This window comes from Nuphar pumila, chromosome 11 (assembly GCF_984573655.1).
Source record: "Nuphar pumila chromosome 11, dmNupPumi1.hap1.1, whole genome shotgun sequence".
Classification (NCBI taxonomy): Eukaryota; Viridiplantae; Streptophyta; class Magnoliopsida; order Nymphaeales; family Nymphaeaceae; genus Nuphar; species Nuphar pumila.
This window is the reverse complement of record NC_143259.1, coordinates 106561704-106572552: the sequence shown is the minus strand read 5'-3', so window position 1 is coordinate 106572552 and position 10849 is coordinate 106561704. Positions and strand designations below refer to the sequence as shown.

Here is a 10849-nt window from a genome sequence, read left to right as displayed (position 1 = left end):
GCCATGAGCTTGATTTCATCTGGGGTCTGTTGGCTATTGAGCCAAGCTTGAACACCCTCTACTCACTTTGTTTGGCAAGTTTACCTTGCCCTTATTACCAAGGCAGAATGCGGTCTGTTGGCTATCAATAATTCAGATTCATATCGGGTAATTGAACTGATCCAAACTTGAAACTCTGTTATGGATAAAAAAGACTAAACCAAATATTATTCGGGTCAACCAAACCCTATCCGAGGAATACAGGGGTTGAGTTTGAGCTCGGTTGCTTTTCCACCCTTATCCAACCATGGTTAGTAATCAAATTTACTATTTTAACCCTCCCATCGGGACCTTTCTCTCCACGTCCAATACATGCCACCTTAACAGATAGGCTGCATTCAATTTTTTTTGATAATCAAACTAGGGTTAGACCGACCCGACCAGTACATCCAACCAATGCATGAAATCATATTACAAAATGATTTGTCACATTATTCTACGGTGGGGTACCCTTCAAGGGGCTTATCTTTCCAAATTCTATCCATACGCGACCAACTCAGTTTTTTTTCTTCAAAGGCAAGCTGAAGTTAGGCAGACCCCTACCAGTTATACAATGATACCATTGGGATTCGAACTTCAACGTCCCAACAGAAGGTGACGTGCACTAGCTTCTCCTACCAGACAAGCGGAGCCCCCTCCGGTGCAACCAACTCAGTTTGCCTAACCTCTTGGCCATATAGTTGTTAGATTGATGTGCTCAACTAATACAAGCTCTTTCAAAGCTTCCCATCTTTTGCATAAGAATATTCTGATTATCTCCAAGACTTTTACACCCTTCCATAGCTGCATTCAATTATGGGCCTTGCCTAAACAGGTGGTCAGAGTTCCATACTCATGACTGTCAAACCCCTTGCATTAACGAGGGCAAGGGATAAGTGCTTACTCAGCCCAAGCTGGGGGACTCCTAGGGGAGCAAAAGGCGCGCCGCGGGTTTACACTATCGAAAAGGCAACCATAAGTATGGCAGGTTAAGCCAATGCGACTAGGTCTCTGATCCCGAAGGTAGTTTCTCCATCCATGAAAAAAAATTCTGACCTTCCATAGGTTGAACTCTTTGTAAGGTTGAAGATCTATGAAGCATTGGTTAAAAAGTAAGTAGCTTGACCTGGGTTTGAAAACAGATCGGAAATGGTGGGATATATGATCTGAATCCAATGCAATCATATCAGATCAGGATTTGCTATTTCATATTATTTTTGTATTTTGATCAGTATTTTTCGGATGGAATTCGATTTCTGCTTAAAAATTAGTTTCAATTAGCATGTGCTTAATCATGTTTTACCAGACCCAGTATCACTATATGCATTTCAGATCCGGATTCAATTGTATGCTATCTGAAATGATTTATAATTGCCTTTTCAAATTCAAATCTGAATCTGGTATTTCCTGATCTGTATCCAATCATGATAAAAGGTGGAGAAATTGTACCAAACAGGGCTGGAAAATGAGACGCACAGCTCGTCGTTCTGCTAAAAAATTGAGCTGGGCAAGACAAGATACAAGCTAGCTCATTTAAGTAAATGAGCTGAGCATGAACATGGCAAGCTCGTCTTGGCTTGATTTATTTTACGTATTATGTTTTTATAACCATATTATATATGTTTTGTACATATATTATATATTTTATATATTATCAAGCTTTAAAAATACTTAAAAATATATTAAAAAAAAATGAACTAGTTCGTGATCGGCTTGTAAAGTTTGGCTCATTAGGGCTAGGTTCGTGAGCTCGTCTGAGCAGGGGTAAACCCGTAACAAGCTGAGCCCGATCAGCCCTACCTAGTGAGGTTGCATTGTCAAATGCTGCAATGATTGATGTTCCCTTGCATGATGCACCAACTTTATTGACTGCAAATAGAGAAAATTAAGGGGATGTTTAAAACGGCAAAAATATGGGCAGCCAAAAACTTGCGAGAAATATAAACTTTATGAAAAAGCTCGTGTTTCTTTGGGTAAAATCTGCAATAATAAATAAATTGAAAAAAGTTTCTATGGTAAAAATGAATAAAAATTATTTAAAAAAATAAAAACACACATTTTTTATGATAAATAGCCATTAAAAAAGTAACACGATATTTATGTTAAAAATACAATATTTTGCAAATATCACAAAAATTACAGCGCTCAGGTGATTTTTTTTTATTTTTACTCAGAGAAACCGCTCCAGGCACAGAGACCTAACCACACTGGCTCAGCCTGCCGTACTTACGGTCTCTGTCCATGTTAGCATAAAACTCCGAGGGCTTACCCCTTGACCCCATGGAGTTGTGACAGCCATGGGATTTGAACCTAGACTGCCTGTCCAACGGTCTAGGCTCCATCCCACTACGCCAAACCCCTTGGATCTACTGCCCTCAGGTGATTTTTCATGATATTTTTTTGCGATTTTTTTCATAAATATCGTGATATTTATCAACAGGTGTATAGTCAGTACTTTAAGCCGATAAAATTACCAATTTTGCCGTAGGGGATGGGATTTTGTCGCTATGTCGTATCCGTGTGACATAAGATCATTTTGCAGAGGGGAACAAACACTCGTTGCTGAACTTTTGTAGTATTACCAATAGACAACAGGTCATAGTGACAAAAGTAAAAAAAATGGCAAAATCTCTGCAGCCAAAGACACAAAAAATTAACTTTTTCTGGTAAATCTCACGTTTTTTTGGCAAAATCTCTGAAATAAAAAATAATTTTAAATATAAAAATATTTTTATAAATAATTTAAAACATAAAAAAACTTTTTTTTATAAATAAGTAAAAAATAAAAATATGCAGGTTTTTACTATAAATAGCCGATAAAAACCACGTTGAAAAAACACGATGTTTATGTTTCTGATGAAAATATCGTGAGAAATTGCCATTTTTAACTTTCAGGTAATTTCTCGTGATATTTTCGTAAGATTTTCATAAATCTCCCGAGATTTGTCAGGTCACAACATTTGAGGTGAACCAGAGAAGTACATTGTTCACTTGCCCTCTAAATTGTACTGGTAGCTGAGGCTATTAAAAGGCATTGAGATTGTGGACTAGAGGAAGAAGGGAACTTTGATGCAGCTCAGTAGGCTGAAAAAAAGGAAAAAAGGGTTCCGTAACCCAAACAAAAAAAAACATAAAAGAAAAACAAAAGTAGGAAGAAACAAAAAACTTTTACCAAGACCGACATAAATACAAAAAGAGAGGGCAAAGGGAAAGAGACGGATAAAATTTTTCTTTTTAATAAGGCAAACGCAATGGCTTATAAGGAGAGAGAGGCAACTAATAAAAGCTTAATTTAGAAAACCCATATAAATAGCAAAAGACCAGGCAAATGGTTGGCCAAGTAAGTTTTGAAGCCCTTAAGGGTATGATTGATCGTGCCCATTAGAACATGTTTTTTAACAAACGTAGGACGCGAAACACCTTCCTCCGCATCCCACTTTCGGTGTAAATAACGTTCCAGCCCACCCCTGTTACAAATGAACAGGGACTGGGGGGACATGGTTATTGAAAAAAAAATGTAACCTCGATGGGGGTGCCCTCCCCTCCTCAGTCTCTCTCTCACCCCGATTTTCTCACTCTCTCCTCTCACCCCGACATCAATTCCAATTTGAGATCCATATTTGGAGCAAAAATCCATATTCAAAGCAAAAATCCCATTCAAGATCCATATTCGGGGCAAAAATCCAATTACAAATCCATATTCACGGCAAAAATTCAAATTCATGATTTCAGATATAATTTCGTAATTAGATCCATATCCGAGCAAAAAACCATAATAAACTTGTTAAAACATGTAAAAGGGTGGACGAATTGGGTCATACGATCCAAAATGAAGTAATTCAACCCATTATCCAAGATTGTTCAAGTTGTCCGCACATCATCATCAAACAACGGACATTTGAAACATAGCATCTGAGTATGGTCCAAACACATTGGACTTGAAACAATTATTAAAGAACGAACAAAACCAATGTTCTGTTCCGTTCTTTTTGTTCATTTGGTCCAACCCTGGACAAGCCAACTGTTTATACAACAAAGTCCAAACCACCTTACCAGTAAGGTAAAATGGAGTAACATTATTGATACATAGTTGTTTCAAATGGCATGGCATTTGAATCCCAAACAAATCTTTTTGCAAGTTTTGATCAAGTACCAAAGTATCGCATATTCTCAATATTATTTCAATTCTTTTGAAAGAAGCAATTAACAAAGGGAAGCTCTCAAGGGATGAGAATTATGCATAAAGCACATGAAATTGATGACTGAACTCATGTTTATGAATCAGTTGACATGATGGAATGCGTGTTTATGAATCAGTGGACAGCGATCGAATGAAGATTAAGGCCATCAAGATGGACTATGGTGGGGCTAGACAAAATTGTAAAGATGATACAAAATGCACATAATATCATGATGAAATGATGAATGAGAAAAAAAAAAGTTCCTTGTTTTAATCATACTTTAAATCACAAAAAGTAATACCATAGCCAATAAATGGTTTATTTAAACCATAATAAAAAACTAGGGATACAACTAGAAAGAAGCCCAAGATGCAGGAATATGCCAAGCTCATGCAGAAAGCACGAACCTTGAATATCAAGCAAAGCTGGATTTCTTCACTAAAAGATGAAAGTTAAACTTACAGAACTGTTCTGCTTGAGAACTGTAACCAACATCACAGACAAAATGTTGTCTTACTGAATGACCTCAAAATGCATTACCTGACCACATTTAGTGCTTAGAGTCTTCTTCTTCACAGAACTTTGTGTATTTATCTGAATCCATTAAGGATTTAAGCTCATCTGCATCACTTATTTCAACTTTTATAATCCAACCATTATCATAAGGACTAGCATTAACCTGCATCATAAGAAAGAATTGATTCATCATCACAGTCTTCCTGATTCTCTCCTAGAAAAGCAAACAAGTTTGGTTTGCTGAAATTTTAAGACTTTCAAGATTGCACGTTTTCATTTAGAAGAAAAAATGGGATACTAATGCACAACACTTGGAAAACTAAATTGGAATACTTGGGTTTTAAAATATTCAATGAAGCAATGAAATTTAAATACATTTTCTTTTGCAATTTCACTGGCTTGGCCAACCCCCCCAAAAAAACAAAGTATTTAACCAAGCAAGTCCTTTATTGGAAGGTCTGAGCTTGTATTCTGTGATGCTAGCTTCCTACAGAGGCAACACATCAAGACAATCAGATTCATGTTATCTTTAATTTTCTTCCATTGGTGGCGGGAGAATTATAAGAAAGAAGAGAAGGAGATGAGGGTTAACAAACAAGCGTGAAAAAACAGAAGAATATATCATAAAGAAGAATAATGAGAAACGGAAGCTACGAAACATGGGAGAATGCTGGAGGTCACTCCAACAAACAAGCAAGGCCTATCAAGAGACAATCTATGAACTGGTACTGTCAGCAAAATGCAAGTTCATGCCAGTGGAAAGCATTCACGTTTGCCCAAAGTCAATATAAAAAACCAGACAGCCAAAGCTGAGGTACGGACTATCACATGCCAAAAGGCTACACTGAATTGCAGCCTAAAGTGATAAGAGATAAGCCAGAATCATACATGATAACAGCCCAATAGAAGAACATGGGCGGTTTCTGCATTTTTTTAGCTTTTGAAATTACCCAAATTCTTAACCCCTAGTATTATAACCAGAAGCATATCATATTTGATTTATACTATTACTATTATTATTACATTTTCAGGAAAAAAGATACTATTACATATTAAATTGAAAACAAATGATGAAATTAAACATTTCTTGTTGTTAAGTGTAATTGCTTTTGTCACCATAATAGTGATCAACTTAAGGTGAGTGAATTACTAGATGACTTACCAAGCCTGGAGAGCTCCCAAGTTCTTCATTGACTTCCACTACCTTTCCTGAAACAGGAGAGTTGATGTCACTAGTTGCCTTCACACTCTCAACTGCACCAAAGCTACCTCCTTGTTTTACAGTGGCTCCAACTTCAGGCAATTCAACATATACAACATCACCCAAGTGATCCTGAAATAGAGGATGAACGAATTAGTACATCAGGAATTTGCAACAAGGGAGCAGTTCATAGGATCTACTACACTATCTCTAGCACCATAGTTTAATATGCAACTATAACCATATCAGATGCCTGATGTTCAGTTCAATTCCTCGTTTGCCCTACTATGGATTATTACCCTGCATGACTTCTATAAATTTGCTTGTGACACACACTTTTACGTCTTTAACAAGAAACAAAACCAATAGGCATGGAGTTCAATAACTTTGTATCACAACTAAGAGAACATTTTGGCTGTCAAGCAAGATAGTAACCACGTCTTATGAACATTACTTTTCCGTTTGGTAACTATGCCAAGATATGCATTGTATTACACATGATGCAGCAAACTTACTATTTACTAACAGGTTTTGTTCACAGCTTGGGCATGCAAATGCATAAAAAATATACAAACATGTTCACTTAATGTTAAATCCATTATTCTTCAAACAAAGCAGAAAAGAATCTAATATATCTCATACTAAGGGTGAGATCCTATATTAAACAAGATATAAACTAGGAAAAGATGCAGTTCCATAAATTGATACAAACATACACAAGATGATTTTATTGATATTATATCATAGTTTGATGAACAACATTTCCCAACTCAAGCTAGCAAAAACCAAATGCTATGGTTTTAAAGAAGATAAGATTACCGTATTCAGCACCTGAGCTATGTTACTGGGACACATCATTTTAGGTGGCGTACCCGTGCCGACAGGGGGGCGGTACCAACACACCATTTTCCGTGTCCTATCAATTTTTAATTTCTAACTTTATGTATATATAGCCGTGTCCCCGTACCCACATTTTTTTGGAATTGCCGTGTCGTGCCCGTACCCGTACCCGTACCCGTACCCGTACCCGTACCCGTACCCGTACCCAGGTGACATAGCAGCTGAGATTTCTAGACATTTTCATGTAGACTGAATAATTTGTTAGTCAAAGGACTAAGAAAAGAAAACTCAATAACATGATGCAGCACTATGATAAGTCTCTCAGTCAGTCAAAACAGAAACCATAAGGGTCATCCTAGTTGACCCGGCTAAGTTGAGACCCAGAAATAGGACCTTCCCACCTCCTAAAAGTCATGTTTCACCTGCAGGTCAAGACAGAACATGCAGCAGGCCACATGATTAGCTCATGATTTGCAGGCGACCCAATAGTATAACCTAATACCCACCTAGAGTTATGTGCAACGTCCATGGAATCACTTTTTTTTATTCTTCTTATGGGCCACATTAAAAACAACACTTATAAGAATATTAAAATCATTAATTTATATTAACCTAAGATTTGGGAACTTAAGAATGGCTCAATGAGGTTCAAGTCTAGATGTATTGCAGAGTTTATGTTTAATATCTCAACCAGTGGTTGAGTTGCAATACAACTCCTATGCCCTATGTAATCAAGTCATTCCTTCCTTCTTGTATTTCCCAGTTAGACCAAGTTTGCAGTCACCAATAACAGCAAACCCATAATTCAACACTTAGGGCCACGATGGAAGGGAAGGCCCTTTCATGGGAAAGGGCACGATTTTCGAAGATCTCCTACTGGATGAGTTTTTCCATGAAAACTCCACATGGTGGGAGGTGTAAAGGGATTTACACATGAAATAAGGACAGGGGTGGGAAATGTGGGGTCCCACACATGCCATGCTGGCACTTTCCCATCTGTGTGATTGCCCGTTTCTTTCACCCAAGATGGGAAAGGGATACCACTCATACCAGCTAAAAGAGCCTTTAAGCATCCCCTTACTATTTGTTGGCATCAACACTAAAATTCCTTCAATGCACTCATCTCATCCTAAATTTGGGAACCTTATACACTAGCATTAATAGCAGACAACAATATCCTCAAATAGAATGAATAATTGATGTAATGTGATAAAATTAACAATCATTTGCAACTGTACTATATTTTCCAATTTTTTGTGCATATTTTTTCAATTCTAAACAGCACAAGCTATCCAATAACAATATGCAACATAGAAGAATAGAAATCAGGAATATCCTAAAAGGTAACAAATACTCCAGTTCTGTGAATTTTACTCTTACAAACTTCAATTGTCAATAACCAATTTAAGTGAAAACTTAATAATTCTCATTTGTTAAGTGCCAAAATAAAATATCAATCAAATGAAAAGGTGGTGATAAGAGAGCCATCATTGAGACCTTTTCACATAATATCATTACACCAGCAAATAAAGATCTATCCAAAATTGGACAAATGAAAAATAATAACCTGAGCATGGTCAGTAATCCCCACAGTAGCCAAAGAGCCGTCCACTTTAACCCACTCATGAGAGTCAGCATACATGAAGTCCTTCACAACTGCAACATGACAAAATGGAAAAATTAGTATGAAGGAAATCATGCTTTGTCAATTAGGCATTTCCCAACACAAATTTACTTCAAAAAGCTATCCTACGCAAAACAGAAAAGACAGCTATGGAAATCAACCATTTAATGTGATCCACAAATTACATGGTTTTGAATCACATATGATTTTTACACTTATAAAAGATTTCAAATTACATGTGCCTCAATCCCATCCTTTTGCGTATATTCCTAACACATTTTACATGTGGTGCATGTGGGTAAAATCAGAAGGTACAGGCATGACATGTTTACAGCCATCCAAAATGTATAAGAATCATGGCTAAAGTGAAAGGTTATGAACACAACTTTTCTTTCTTTTTCCGGTTATTAGATGTCTTTCACATTAATTATCTTTCACTACTAATTCCCCCTCTTTGCTGGTGGACATTCTACACAAACTTACAGTTCGCTTTTCCTCCCTCAAATCAAGGAGTTAGAGATGTTTGATGCAAAGGAATCCCTTCATAAATGTTTTTTCTCTGAATTATTTTTCCAGACATGTATTTACAATCTTAAAGTGCATTGCGGGAAACATAGACAAGCATCTCCATCGTGAAAATATATTACATGCACATAACTTCCCATAGCTATGGCAACTTTCTGTTACCCTAATTGCAAAACGTTTATCTAGCATTCTGTACATGGAACTATTGGTTTTTCCTTCCACCAACTTCTAATTGGAAACCAATTGATGCTGAATCAATAATCAGATAATCCAATTAACCTCCAAATGCATAAGCATTCTTCATTATAGTTGGAAAAAGATAAGCCAAATACACAATAAATGTATCCTCCAGGTGCTCCAGTACGCAGTCACACCTCAATACATTTCCCTTGAAGCTGAAAAAGAAAAACTTATTGAAAGCTCCATTTTTATGGAAAAATGATCCATCATATAAAAAATTGGTGTCTTCCACCAACTTGTAATTGAAAACCAATTGATGCCGTATCAACAATCACATCATCAAATTAACCTCCAAATACATAAACATTAACTATTATAGTTCGAAGAAGTTATGCCACAAACACAACAAATACATTCACGAGCTGCTCTAATATGCAGTCACACACCAATAAATTTGCCTTGTAAAAGAAAAGAAAAACTCAAAACAGGATCCATTCACAAAGCAGAAAGAAGGAAAACATACTCATTTCACCACAGCTTCTGCAACATCAGGAAGCTGAAAAGAAAAAGAAAAACACTTGTTCTAACGATTTTGAGTATGCCACCATGATATGGGTTTGGGATACAGGTATGTAATCACTTGTTCTGTAAACTGGACATGGAGAAAGATGTACAGAGGTAAAAATGAGAGCATCATGGAAATGTAACCATTTAGATCTAAAGAACCTTCAAGAAGCTCATCGGTTGAAGCCAGGAAAACTCACTCTTCTGTTTTGATACTGTGATCAGAACAGAGCAACTTGATCGTACAGGCAACTCACCCACCTGCCACGTTTTAGCATTTCACGCTATTGCTTTCAACTTTCAGATTTGATAAAGCAATATCTCGTTGAAAAGCTCCATATATCTGCCGTTTCTCAATGCATTTCTTTAGACAAAGATTCTGCTTTTTCTCTTCGCATGTATTGTAAATATTTATCAGAACATGGAGTGTTCGTCGTTCGAACGGAAATTGTGATATTGATGCAAATTCTTCCCCCATAGAATTCTGAAGAACATCAAAGAAATTTATCGACTCGAACACTTGAACAAGCATGATCTGTCCACATTCATGACGGCCTTGCTTCTGATTGCAAAAAAGTACAAAATGCGGATGCTACACATAGATCTAACCAAGCACATCAACAGAATCCATATCAAGATCAACACACAACACAAAATACCGCAATAACCCAGAGATCTCATCATCCCATCGATGATCTCTATAGGGAAAAAGAAAACAAGAAAAAGAGAAACAGAAACCTAATACATCACGCAGTACAAGAATATCGCACCGCCGACATGGCTAACTTCGGGATCATGATCGAACACTACCAGTTCGAAAAGGCGCAACGCAAACAGAGTCAAAGTAAGAGAAAACAAACGAACTAATAAAAGATTCACAGTTCGCGGTCGCAAGCAGAGGATCTTCCAAAACTCCGAACCTCAATGTTCACGATCTATGATCCTTCGAGAGAGAGAGAGAGAGAGAGAGAGAGAGAGAGAGAGAGAGAGAGAGAGAGAGAGAGAGTACCGGAGGAGAAGGATCTGCATAAAAAAGAAGAAGAAGAAGGAGAAGAGCGTGAGAGTCTGAGGTAGGAGGCGGCCCTTGAAGCCCACATTCTGGAAGCCATTGATGTTCGGAAGTGATTTGAGAAGTGTTGCTTTTGGTGTGCTAGCGAGGGGAGGCAGTGTGGGCTAGCGGTGAACCATTCTCTCTCTCTC

At 37.2% G+C, this 10849-nt stretch overlaps 1 protein-coding gene across 1 annotated transcript; it reads right to left on the bottom strand.

Moving 5' to 3' along the window:
- Nucleotides 1-4471: 4471 nt before the first annotated feature.
- Nucleotides 4472-10758, bottom strand: LOC149822707 (glycine cleavage system H protein 2, mitochondrial-like). Its single transcript, XM_089981229.1, has 4 exons — nucleotides 10659-10758; nucleotides 8324-8412; nucleotides 5878-6048; nucleotides 4472-4878 (listed from the first exon to the last, which is right to left on the bottom strand). The coding sequence occupies exons 1-4, from the start codon at nucleotides 10756-10758 to the stop codon at nucleotides 4750-4752; spliced, it is 489 nt and encodes a 162-aa protein (XP_089837355.1). The 3' UTR covers nucleotides 4472-4749.
- Between the last annotated feature and the right edge of the window lie 91 nt (nucleotides 10759-10849).